Source organism: Corvus cornix, chromosome 1A (genome assembly GCF_000738735.6).
Source record: "Corvus cornix cornix isolate S_Up_H32 chromosome 1A, ASM73873v5, whole genome shotgun sequence".
Classification (NCBI taxonomy): domain Eukaryota; kingdom Metazoa; phylum Chordata; class Aves; order Passeriformes; family Corvidae; genus Corvus; species Corvus cornix.
The window spans coordinates 45,867,763-45,881,153 of record NC_047057.1 but is presented as its reverse complement, the minus strand read 5'-3'; the positions used below and the strand labels follow the sequence as shown (position 1 = coordinate 45,881,153).

The 13,391-nt window shown below is 41.2% G+C and overlaps 1 protein-coding gene and 1 non-coding gene across 3 annotated transcripts; both read right to left on the bottom strand.

Moving 5' to 3' along the window:
- Positions 1-839: 839 nt before the first annotated feature.
- Positions 840-13,354, bottom strand: SLC25A3 (solute carrier family 25 member 3). Of its 2 annotated transcripts, none has more exons than XM_039571478.1 (8): positions 13,246-13,354; positions 12,938-13,094; positions 8,436-8,557; positions 5,792-5,971; positions 5,495-5,676; positions 4,628-4,800; positions 4,094-4,204; positions 840-3,982 (listed from the first exon to the last, which is right to left on the bottom strand). In XM_039571478.1, the coding sequence occupies exons 2-8, from the start codon at positions 13,086-13,088 to the stop codon at positions 3,822-3,824; spliced, it is 1,080 nt and encodes a 359-aa protein (XP_039427412.1). In that variant the 5' UTR covers positions 13,089-13,094; positions 13,246-13,354; the 3' UTR covers positions 840-3,821. The 2 variants fall into 2 exon arrangements, with proteins under 2 accessions (XP_039427412.1, XP_039427411.1); XM_039571477.1 differs by lacking the exon at positions 8,436-8,557 and adding an exon at positions 8,159-8,280.
- Positions 5,097-5,336, bottom strand: LOC120412011. Its single transcript, XR_005604646.1, has one exon. It is a non-coding gene; the product is annotated as a small nucleolar RNA SNORA53 (small nucleolar RNA).
- Positions 13,355-13,391: the final 37 nt, after the last annotated feature.

Below are 13,391 nucleotides of genomic sequence, written 5' to 3'. Positions count from 1 at the left end.
AATCCTTTCAGAAATTTTTCTTGCTGCAAGCAAGACAAAAAAATTAAGTCACAAAGGTAAAGTTTACTTGGAAAAAATATTTTAGAATAATCTGTATCTATAAAGTTGTCACACCACCGTACTGACTTCAGCAGTTAAGGCGAGCGATCAGAAACTCTCCCATAATCACCACAGGTATTGCAAATCTCTGTTTGCCCTTCAAGCACACATCTCCACTGTTCTACAAAATGGAAGTTTTATAGTAGCTTAGTAGCTCTAAAGAGAGAAGCAGAGAGCTCTTTCTGCAGTGAAAAAGGTGAGCAGAGAGTGAGGTATTTTTCAAAAATTTAAAGCAGATTGGTAACCTTGCCTCCTTGTTTTAGTACTCTTAGTGCTGGGGAGAGTATCAGCTCAGGAAAACTGCAACCCCTTAGTTCATTTCTAGGGTCATGCAGTGATACTCTGCAATTTTATTAAATGATTGTGAGATTCAGGTAATAATGAAAATTACAGCTATGCTACTTAAAACAGATCATCCTATTGAGCCCAGCCTGTAGTGATATTCAGTCCATCTTTGCTTTCAGTTTAGTTTTCAGGTACAAAACTGGCCAATTAATATTCTTGTCAGCAACTTGAAAAAAACAACCCAAAAGCCAGCAACAGAATTAAGTGATCAATGATGAAAAATTACGTGAGCAAAGTAATCCCAAAACATTAAAATCTACTTTTACACACCAGAACGTCTGCTCAGCCAAGAATTTCGTGCTAGCAGTCTCTTTCTCCCCAGTACTGAGTTACAAAAATTGTATTCTGTAACAAGGCCATGCAGCTATTAAGCTCATCTACCCAAAGTACTCATATTTGCTATAAAAAAGCAGGATGTTTATTGTTTTCACTGTGAACTACATCATTTCTATGTAGAAATGTAAATGAGTTACAACTATTTGTATTATTACAGCCCATTTTAAAATGATATGCAACAGACATTTCCGCGAGTATCAGCAAGTGTCAGCACATTTCATCTGTAGTACAACCTGATACAAACACCATGTGCAAATGCACTTGTTATTCCAAATTTATGTATATGGTATGCTTTAAACAAAAAAGCTCAGCTCCAAAACCAGCAAGAAAGGATGTTTTCTCCTTCATAAAATATACACAAGCAGCATATACATAATCCATGTTTTACAGAGCACTTTGGGGTATAGTGATGGGTCTGGAGTTATCCAAGTTCAAAATGGGGTACCCCTTTTTGATGCAGGACTTTCCTTGCAATGGAAATGCAAATCCATCAAAAGCACCACTGCTCCATCTGAACCTTCGGAAAATGTACCAGGCATTATGCACAAAGCAGTTATCAATAACAAAGTTGACCTTTTAAATGCATCTTAATACTACATTTTTCCCACTGAAGCTTATTTAAAACACCAGCAGGAAACCCTTTAAGCAACCCCCTTTCCTAACAAGCATCTGAACAATCCTATGGCTGAATGTCAATGAAGCCGGCAGCTGCAAGGCAATTCTCTCCCCGTCTTGGGTTTTCCCCTGAAACACAACACTGCAAGGAGCACTAAGTGTATTTTCCCTTTCTCAGTTACAGAAGGAGAACTGCTGGCTGCTCCTTGTAGTCTTATCTCAGATCTACCTAGATAAAATTATCTGAGCATCTTTAAAAAGATAATTTTAGGTCTACCCTTAAGCGATGAGAAAAGGGACTTAAGATTCTCTTATTATTGTACATATTTGTAACAACTGTGCAACACTGACTCAATCCTAGAGAAAAAATGTGCGATGTGCTCCACATATGTGCTCCACATATAGAATGAGAGCCTTGAGAAATTTAGCTCAGCACTAGCTTGCTTGACAGACTACCTCACTGCATGAGCCAAGCTTGTTTCACTCTTCTGCCAGGCTTAAGATTTGACAGACCACTTTCCCCAGGATTAGAAGGAACTTTCAGCAAACAAAGAAAAATCTACTGAGTTGAAACATGCCTCTAGAGAAACTGATATCCAGTATCACTTGATACACAAGTGACAGTTCTGCCTAGCAAGTTGCACCATACACACAACTTCCAACAGTCTTGATACAAGATCAAGTCATAGTAAAGGCTCTTCTCCAAGGAAGCTCTTACAAACATTTAATGACTCATTAAATAATTCCAAAGGTTCCCATTCACAATGGGGAAACAAGGTTTGCATACTTTTAGCGTTAAATAATTTTAATTCAACTACAAAGTACTTGTACAAATACTTTATTTAGACTTAGGGTATTGGACTTTGCTGTGTAATGCAAGCAGATACCAGCTGCTCTAAGAGTGCCTTTATTACTGTCATGGTGACAGGAAAATGGTGTCATTTTAGCTTTTACTCCGCATTCTGAAAGGCAACAATTCAAAATAAGGCCCAGCTTTCTTATTTAGCGTAATTATTCTAAATTTTGGAAGCTGGAGAGTTTTCCCAGGGGGTGAGATGCTCAGTGCTACAATAACAGGCACATCCAACTCCAGCAAGATGCAGCAGTCAGTACGTTTATGCCATTTCAATAGCACCTGCCAGATTTGTCCTTTTGGCTCCGAAGGAGCCAAGTAAAGAGGAAGAAGCAGGATAACATACGTGAGTGCCAAGCTAAGTTCAGTATCAACAGCACACATGCTGTAAGGCAGCATATCCACAGTTTTGCACAAAAACCACATCAGCTCCAGCTCTACTTTGTGAGCTGGATAGGGTGTAGTGATTCATCTGTGGGCTACTGAGCAGGTGAAATGCAGAAGGCAGCATGATCACCCTTCACTAAAAGACTCGAGAAAAAATTCAAGAACAAATACCTTAACATTGCCTCAACTGTCTCCTCTTGTGTGCCAAGGAGCATGTATTTCTTCACATCAATGTCCAAAAAACCTGGTATGGCTCCTTGTGCTGCAGAAATACATGGTTCAACCATAATTCAGTATTAATTTAATTCAGACAAAAAATAATTGAAATAAAAAACTACAGCTGTAGCAAATGTAGGGAGAAGTTTTTCAAACTCTAGGATAAAACACAAACCACTTTTATTTTACTGTAAAGCTGAAGTACACCATTAGTAGTGAAATGTATTTTAAAATCTTTATTAACATCAGCTTTTCCCTAGTTAAGAGGTAGCAACTACTGTTTAAGTCCACAGGACAATCAGAAGGGCCAAGTTCTTTGGTGTGGTTCAAAGCCAACAGAAGCAGAAATTAGTCAAGTAAGTATAAGTTAAATTGGGATGACCATCCCAAGGCAGAAACAGCTCCAGTATGCATAAGGTTCCTTTTATCTCTGTGGGGAACACTGATATCATGACCACGACGCCCAGTCAGACTCCAGTCTCATCTCAGCCATTCAGGAGTTCAGCTGTTCTACAGTAACAGCTTACTACAGGCAAATGATCAGTGGGCTCAAAGTGCACACGACTGCAGTTAATTTTCTGCAGTTCTGCAAGGACAGGTTCTTGGCACTTCTCTGGAAACAGAGAAAGCCTAATTTTAAGTGGAAGAGTAACATTTCTCTAGAGTTTCTAAACTGTGGAACAGGATATTTTTTTTTAAACTTTTTTTTGGGGGGGGGAGAAGGGGAAGCCAGGAGAGTATTTGAAATATTTGCTACTATGAAATGAAGCTTACATATGCAGTAGTAAACAGACACTAAGCACTCTGTTTCTCATTTATTTCAGGCAATGACAGTGGTAGAATTTAAACCCTCATGTGAGATGAGGGCACAGCCAATAATGACATTGTATAGAGTTTGTTTTCTACATAGTCAAATATATAAAAGTTTCATGAAACTCATCACTGGGGCAGCCAGCAGTCCATGAGTTGTCTATTCAGTTAGACCAAGCTTCTTCTTCAGAGATTCTGGCATTTCAGGTGGAGGTGGACGAGGAAGTCTGAAATAAACCTTGACAGAATCGTAGATGAACCACTGTAGTGCAGTCAGGGTACCAATCATGATGATACGAGCAAACAGACCCTTCCATACACCTGGAGAGCAAACCATAAAGCATGAGCAGCATAAAATGGCATGAAAAAAACTAAATCCTCTCCAAAACACCAAAAACACTTGATCCAAAATACATGAAAGTAAGAATGTACCTTTGAATCCAAGCCTCATAAGAACCTGTGAAGCTGAGCTGCCCTTTTCTTTGTTCAATACAGACACCACAGAGTCAGCAGGATGGGAAACAATTGCACAGAACACACCAGCTGAAAGAATAATTTGACATTAGTTCTGTGATGTTTTAGCTGTACCATTACTGGACACGCTAAGTACAACCAGCTGAAACTTCTGAGCAGAAGAAAACAACCAGAAGAAAACTTGTGAATCTTTGGATACTGAAAATCCCCCTTCCATCCAAATTTCTCTTACCTTCCCAAGACTGAAAAAGATGCAAATTTTCACTTAAATCAGCTGCAGTTTCTAAATGTGGCCATCAACATTGGTTAAGAGTAGTGTCCTATTACAGACCCATTTTCCCCTAACAGACTGATTATAGTTATTTCTCCACATTTTGAAGTTGCAAGTAAATTCTCCCATGTTAGTGACATCTGCTTAATATTCTGAAAAGCAACAGGTCCCTAGAGTTGCAGTAATCCATTAATGAAGTGTAGGACTTGAAGATTCCTTACCAATATAGCCTGCAACAAATGTGACTACCAGCTGTTCTCCTTTTGTACATTCGCTTCGTGGCTTGGGAACAACGTACTTGTAGAGAGCTTCAACAGTACGTTCAAAGCAGGCAAATTTCATCATTGTGTATGGAATCTGTCTCATCCACAGCGGAGCAACACCTTTATAGAAACTTAATCAGAGAAGAGACAAACTCAGTTTCATTTTCTTCAGTATTTAGGGTACATTTCTAACCTGAAATAAATTTTTTATGGCTGCTATCAAGAATACAATTTCTTCATACCGACCTGTAATGCAGTCAATACCTACAGAAAATTAAGTTGTATTCATTCCTGAGTACTACCTTAAAACAGCAACATGAATAGAAATTTTCCCGGTCCCCAGGCTGCACAGCAGTTTCTGTAGTCACTTTTCAGATTACAGTGCACTGCAGCAATGTAGTACTGATACTACCAGTGCAGTAATGCCAATGTCTGCATACCAGCCACGTCCTGATAGTGAGACATGACCTGTACATCTACAGCCACTTCTATCAGAACAGAAAGCTAACATGCAGTTATATTACTCTCACATGCCAATGACTCAAGCATCTTTGACTGTACAACCAGAAAGTTGCTGAATATCTCTGAGTGGAACTGCTAGAAACTGAAGTTATCCAGCAGAACTCAGCACAAAGATACTCACAAAGATGGATCTAAGGAGCATGTGGAATTAACAGTTCAGCACAAATTGCCTGAAGTGTGTTATCTTGAAATACAAAGGCCAAAGTATTACAAACTAAGGCCAGAATTAGTTATAGCAGCAGTTCTTCATTAACAAAATGTACTGAACATCAAGAATTTCAATTTAAATGAAGAGATGCTTACGCCCAGATGCCTTCTTCTGCAAACATTTTGGGTAAAGCCTGCCGTAGAGTGTTCGCATATCCAGGCTGTGTCTGAATACGAACTTTAGCAGCTTCCATTGGAGCCAGAGCAATGTCAGCAAAAAACTCCGCACTGGCAGATGCGGCTAAATATAGCGAAGTACGCCACAAATAGGCATTTTCCTGAAATTCATTTAAACATATTTTTATTAATAAATCATGCCTTTGTGATTACTCCTTATCACTAATACTATTATGCTGCAGACATATAGCTTTACATAAAACATTTAAGGCTTACCTCTCCCAGCATGTTGCCATACAGGATTTTGAAAACTTCATAGAAACCAAATTTACAAAGCCCTTGCATGGAATAGCCAATAAAGGTTGGAGCCCATCCCTTAGCCAAGCCACGAACACCATCTTCCTTGATTGTCACTGAAAATCCATTGAAGATGCTCTTGTATTTTTGTGGATCAACCTAAAGAGAACAGGCAGTTAAATGTTTGAGAAAGCTTACTATTTTCCTTCTCACACCCCCATCCAAAATTTTTAGTTTTTAAATTCCTCAGACATCCGGCTTCCCATAATTCCCTGGACAGATGATGTACTCACCACAAAGTTACACTAACGTAACCATAATGGTTACTTGCTAATCTCAAACCCTGACTTATTTTAACAGCCGGTATGTTCCCCAATACTCAGAAACCACCAAACTGAATTTTGTTTTACTTCAATTCTTCAAATTAACAATGTGACTGTAATGAAAAGATTTACTGAAATCCCTGTTCTAACACTGTAAATGGTGCACTGGTACAACTATGGATAGGTCAGATTTTTTAAAAAGTTAATGGGTCCTGTCAGCAATCTCATCTACTTTACACACTAAACCTATGTAACATCCAAGCACTGCCAGAAACATAAGGATTCACCTGTTTACTAATCAGAGGTGGTTGCTTTTCCTGTGTGATCTCTCCACATAGTCAGACTAAGACAGATGGAGCAAAGCAGATCGAAGAGTATTCAAAAACTTCTACATTTGTACTTTGACTTGGCAATAAAGGCTACACACAAATTGTTTTCTGCCCACAAAATTTTAAAAAGACTGACTTGAATAATTTTGTTTCAGGTGAAAGGAAGTAATTTAGCAGAAACTTTTTAACAGGTAATTAAGTCACATCCCACTGTTACTTTTCATATTTGACATCATCCCACATTTCCTCAGAGGATAAGAAGATATCAAACTGGATGCCAATCAAAGCTTTCAGAAAGAGCTATGGGACGTGCATGCCAACCTGCACTGGCCAGTATTTTTGTCTTGCAGTCTAGGAATATACTTGAGATCTAGTTCACCTAAATATGTCAATTTTAAAAAGACATAATTTTAGAAAATTGGATATTTAATCGGGCATTGTAAAATGAGACTATGTTCAAGTCAGAACCATGCTTAGTTATTAGGTGTGTAACAGGTGTCCTGTTTTCAGTTAAACCATGGCAAAGGTGACCTCTTCTTAAAAAGACATGAGAGGGCAGGCAACAGTTTCTTCTGGAGAACTTAGGAAGGATTAGTAACATGCTCTGTACTGGATCTGTAAAGAGATAAATGCTGACAGGTTTTACAAGATCACACCTGGAATGCACATGGAACCCTCCTCCTGAACCTCCCTCTAAGTGCTGGAGAGTGAAGGGGCAGTATCACCACCCTTACAATGTAATAAAACGGAACACTGAGCACATCTGATGTGTTACAGATTTCCTAGTCTGAGACCAGAATTTCAGGTGCTCTCAAGAATGTGAAAAAGCCTCTCTGGTAAACATTGTTAAATAAAGGCCATTCAGAAGAACACAATTTTGAAGAATAGCACATGCATACTCCTAGTGTGATGAGGAGGTTTGACTAATTCATAGTTCTCTCCTCATTTCAGAAGTTCTGTAATTACAAAATGGCCATTCTTATAATCAGTGTCAGCCTATGCAACAGCCTATGCAATACTGTATTTCCAGAAATTTACAAGTGTGCTTTAATTTGCTTCATTCTTGCAGAGTTGCCTGAATAAATCCACTAGTATGTTTTCATTCATGGCTGTTCACAGGATGATTTTAATGTGTCATAAATGCAATGCAATGATGTTCCTTTCAGTTTAATCAAAAACCACTTCAAGGAAAGCAGTCGCAAGCACTGAGGGCCTTCCTGATACCAAATCAAGTCTTAGCCACGCTTCTCAAAGTGGCATCATTAGAAAATATCCAATCCATAAGCCATGCATTGATATCCACAGTGTTAATGGATCAAATTACACATGCATGTCACTCCAGGCTAAAAAACGCAGATCCAAAAGATACTATTTCATTACTCCAAAAGCACTGTAACAGTGCTGGACAGCCAACCAGCCAGCAGAGTAACACTGTGGTGGGTGCCTTTTAGCAAATATAGTCAGTTAAACATACCTTAAATGCTGTCAAAAACAATTCATCCAGATTATCCTTAATACCTTTACTTCTCTTGAAAGTGGTATTTTGCTAGTCTTACAGCAGTAGATTTGATAAAGCAGCGTTCAAGTTTACTTGCTTCTTGTCATCCACAAAATACTGCATCCCTACTGCAAACTCTTAATATGCTGGCTAGATAGAAAATAGAAGTTCAAGAAATGTTTAAGTTTATACAAACCTGCATACGACATTTCACTAAATCCAGAGGTACAACACCAGTGTGTGTCAGGCCACAACTTAGGACCCCACCAACGCCACAGAGAGCATAAAACTTGAGTGAGCCATATTCACAACTGTATTCTGCAGCAAAAAAAAAAAGACACACCATGCTTTTATGTAAGCTCCATGCACTGCTGGACAGTGATGTCCCAGGTATATTTTATGTTTCCAGTTCATTAGTAATTAAATATACCACACTAAACATGCTCTGTCATCACATAACATGCAGAACAAACCTGCATTCTGCATTTAACCAGGTCTAGAGGAACCAGTGCTGTATGTGTTGTTCCACAGCTAATAATCCCACCAAGACCACAAAGGAGAAAGAATCTGTTTGAGCCATATGCACAGCTGTATTCTAGTTAATTGGAAAAAAATACATATATATGATCAATCATAAATGGTAACAATGATCAGAAAAGAAACAAAACTAAGGGCTACTTTCCCAAAAGTATTAAACTGAAATAATCTCCCATGCTGCATTATTTGACTATACAGTGTTATAATGAAAAATAATACTTTTGCTTCAAATTAAAACAGTTTGGACTGACAAGATTTTATTCTAAGTCTTCCAAATTGAATTTGTCCCTTTAAATAAGCGAAGGAAGCAACAGTGAAGTTTTAGCTCACAGCACACTTAAACCATATAAAATCCCAGAAGTTACTAGCAGAAATTATGACTCAAAATTGCAAAGACTAACAATTTCTTATATCCAGGAATTAAGGAAGAATAGTATTCCTCTAGTACTCAAAAGACAAAGCTTCTTTTGTTAAATATTCTATGACAGTTTAACTTCTGTATTTAAGTAGAGACTATAAAAATCTACAATATCAGTGCTGGAGATATGCAGATATATTTTCTGGTGTTATTCACATTATTTATACAGCTTTTAAAAAAATTTTCTTTCAAATACAGTATCTCAAGTGCTTGTTTGATGAAACTGCAGATTGCTGTTTTTTGCCCCACTGAATGCTTGTACACAAGGTTCATTAAAGAATCTTTCAGACAACAATTGATCAAGGGATACTTCACATGCACTGTTCAATACAGTGTATATACTGTGGAAAAAACCATCCAATCTTAAAACAACAAGTTATTACTTTTCACATATTCCTATACAGCAAAGTTACTGGAGCTGGAAAAAATAATCCCTTTTCTTCTTTCATTTCTGAAAAAGCTACAGAGGGATCAGTGAGTGCAAATAGAAAACACTCAAATTTACAACAGTACAAAATAAGCATACAGTAGCAGCACAGGTGTAATACTTAACATTTTAAATGCATAAGTAAAACTAATATACTGAATAAACATACAGAAAATAATATACTATGCAAAAATATTCCCAAAAGTAGAAAGGCTTAATCTTTTGCTACTAAATCTACTGGTGTCACTTCAATATAATGAAATAGACATTAAAGTGTTACAACTTAATAAGAACTATCTCCAAGAAACACTAATGAAAACTAAAAGCCAGCAAAAGCCTATCTTATGCAGAGCTTCTTTGCCCAATCTATCTGGTTATGAATTCAAGAGAAATAGACAATGATGTTCAACAGCATCAACAGAGCAGCAGGTAACACTAGCAGGCTTACCCAGCTCATAACTTTGCTATTTTAAAGGCACTCCTTCCCACAAGTGTTCCAGATTCTACATTACATTTTATAGTTACATTTTTCACCTTACTCTTAAAAACTACCAAAACAATAAAGTTTTCTTTATTCTAAAATAATAAATATCAAATCACAGATGACATAGTGAACCTAAGGTTAAAGCTGAAAGTCAGTTATCAGAATAACTTATCTTTAACTGAGACACTGCTAAAGACTGGAAATATGCTGATCTGGGACTTACACATCGCTCCGAGATAGCTTGGCTATGCTAGCAGATTTGCAGACAGCAGAAACAGTCTGTTTATGACTTTCAAGAATGGCTGGTTAAATACACACAGACCAGGCTTTCTATGCAGGTGTAATCAGAGAACAGACTCTAGGTCTGTTCGGGGCAGCTCTGTCTAGCTGTGTCTTTGGCCAACAGCACAACAGCCCTGCACCTGCTACTGTGCTGCCCAGATTCCAGAACTGTTTGTTCACACCGCCCTTCTTTAAGTAATTTACTGTTAGAAGTCATACTCCTCAACTGAGAGGGATAAACCTATACAGTAGCCACAGAAAAGTAGAGTTTTATGTATGTGCTGTATTACGATGCTATTCAGACTGACCTGACAGCCTAGTCTTCAAATACAGTAATTTAGAAAGCCAGTATCAATTAGGCTTGAGCTCTTTAGAGGTGCCTAGGTTTGTAGTGGTACAGTAGTATTAGGAAAATAAAGCTACAGATGATCTTGGACTTTCAGAAGTAGAGTTAAATTTCTTAAAAACCATAACCTGAGAAGAGAACCAGCTGACCACGTAGTACAGAGAAGAAAGTCATTCTCACATACCCAGGGACTGATTTAAGACAAACACCCTTAACCTACTCAAGTATAAACATACAGCACAAAAATATGCCTACTCTGTTGAGACAGCTACATCGTAACTACTTCATATCTCTGCTTCCCATTTGACACATTAGCAAGGACAAATTCCATGAGCTGGTCATAAAATACTTCATCTATGAGCTGTGTTGTGGCTGATGCCCTGAGCTGATCTCAGAAGGTCGTGTAGCTTGTACTGACTTTGTGTGACCTTGTGCAAGTTCAGATATCTTCTGCACTGTGTTAGGTTCTCAACACAAAAGCCAGAGAACCAACTGGTACATGAAATAATGAACTCAGCAGAAAAGATTACAAAGACTGAAAAACTGGCCACCTTTGACCACAACTGCCCACAAACAGGATGAAGATTAAGCATAATGCTTTAAAGAAGTAAGTGCACCTACTGAATATATTTAGCATACCAAAGAGTGATTTAGGGCTTTAGTTAGCTGGCAGCAGGATTACTACACTGAAAGCTGCAAATAATTTGTTGAAAACTTTATAAAACCTAACCTGTCTCTCTTTCATGCATTATATGAATGCTCATGTAAGTGCACTAAAATACTTCAATAATCATGTTACTTCAGAAGAGATAGCCTGCTGAAAGCAATTCTTTTTTTTTTTAAAGTAAAACCAGAGAGATGCTTTTAAGTTATCAACAGCTTAAAAGAATTAAAATTTTAATATCCACCTCTACTACTGTGCATTCCTTCAGATGGACCTCAACAGGTTGGAGAGATGTGCAGAGAGGAACTGTGTTAAAGTTTCACAAAGGCAAATGCAGGGTCCTGTACCTGGGGAGGAATAGCCCCATGAACCAGTACAGGCTGGGGGCTGACCTGCTGGAAAGCGGCTCTGCAGAGAAGGACCTGGGGTCCTGCTGGACAGCAAGCTGTCCATGAGCCAGCAGCGTGCCCGTGTGGCCAAGAAGGCCACTCCAATGGTATCCTGTAATGCATTAGGAAGAGCACTGCCAGCAGGTTGAGGGAGGTGATCCTGCCCTCTACTCAGCCCTAGTGAGGCTACATTTGGAGTGCTGTGCCCAATTCTGGGCTCCACAGTACAAGAGAGACATGGAGCCCCTGGGGTGGGTCCAGCAAAGGGCAACAAAGATGGTGAGGGGACTGCAACACTTCACTTATGAGGAAGGGCTGAGGGAGCTGGGTCTGTTCAGCCTCAAGAGAAGACGACTGAAAGGGGACCTCATCGTTGTCTGTAAGTACTGATGGGAGGGTGTCAAGAGGATGGAGCCAGGCTCTTCTCAGTGGTGCCAAGCAGGACAAGAGGCAATGGGCAGAAACTGATGCACAGGAAGTTCTGTCAAGATATAAGGAAGAACTTCTATACTGTGGTGACCATGCACTGAAAGAGGCTGCCCAAAGAGGCTGTGGAGGCTCCCTCCCTGGAGATACTCAAGAGCCATCTGGACACAATCCTGTGCAATCTGCTCTAGGACGACCCTGCTTCAGCAGGGAAGTTGGACCTGTGAGGATGATGATGACTCACTGTGGTCCTTTCCAATCTTACCCATTCTATGATACTGCAAGTACCATCAAGGTCTGACCTTCAGAAGTCCAAAAAGTGACTTGGAAGCATACGGGAAGCACTCGCACTTAACTCTAAAGTGCATCCCTATATCTTAAATAGCAAGTTATCTGGTGTATGCCCCACAGCTAGTAAAAAGAAAAAAAGAACTAAAAAAGAAGAGCAGCAAGCACCCCTAATGTATCTAGAGACTCAGATGCCCAGCTATAAATAAACTAGTGAAAAAAAATAAGAGAAAAATGGATAAAGGATGGGAGGGATGATCTTTTGAATCCAAAGAGTCACTCACTGCTCTTCTCCACCGATGAAAGAAGTACAGACCTACAACCTCAGTGCCCGAGGCTGCAGACCCTGCCTTACCAGAAGTGCTCTTTGCCCTCCAAAACAGAATCTCTGGGGGTCTCTGTGATTACTCTGCACTAGAACCTTCCCGTGTCCTTTCCCGGCAAGCCCGGATCCCTCCTGCTCCTCAGCACAAACCACCGGGAAAGCGGAAGCACTGCCAGCGCCTCCCCCGCCCGTGCCCTTCCTCGTCCTCCAAGCGGGCGCGTAGGCCCAGCGCCGGCCCCTCCCGGCCCGGCCGAGCCCCGCTTGAGCGCTGACCCTCCCTGCGCCGCCCCGGCGGGCACAGGCCCGTGCTGGCGGGGACAGCGCAAGCACCGCCGCCCCGGACGCCCACGGGCCTCGCCTCCGCCGCGGCCCTTCCGTCCCGCTCTCACCTTCGTCGGCGGACGCGGCCGCCAGGCCCCGCCGTGTGGCGGGCGCCTCCGCGGGCTCCGCTGTGCGCTTCCTCACGCCGTCCTGCACCAGCTGGAAGTGCGGCGCGTAGAACGGGTTGTGCCGCGCGAGCGGCGCGATGGACGAGAACATGGCGACCTGAGGCGGGCGAGAAGAGCAGAGCGACGTGGGACCGGGAAGCCCCGGCACGGCGCAGCCGCCGGACCCCGGCCCCCCACCCGCAGGCGGCCCTGCCCCAGGCCTGAGCCTGGTCCCCAGCGGGCGGGCGGCCCGCGCCGCCCCGACTCACCTCGCAAGATGGAGCCGCTGCGGCAGAGGCTGAACGCGGGCCCCGCGCCGTCACCTTGTCCTTCGCCGCGCCGGGGGCGGGGCCGCCGCACAACGACCCGCGCCGCGATTGGCGGAGGCGCCACGCCAACCGCCGCGCACGCGCGG

Excerpts from the sequence above, each read along its gene's own strand:
- SLC25A3 (XM_039571478.1), bottom strand. The coding sequence starts at position 13,088 with ATGTTCTCGTCCATCGCGCCGCTCGCGCGGCACAACCCGTTCTACGCG. Across the intron at positions 8,558-12,937 it reads GGCCGCGTCCGCCGACGAAG|AATACAGCTGTGCATATGGC; the intron begins GTGAGAGCGGGA and ends CCAATTAACTAG. Across the intron at positions 5,972-8,435 it reads TGGTTAAATGCAGAATGCAG|GTTGATCCACAAAAATACAA; the intron begins GTTTGTTCTGCA and ends TGTTCTCTTTAG.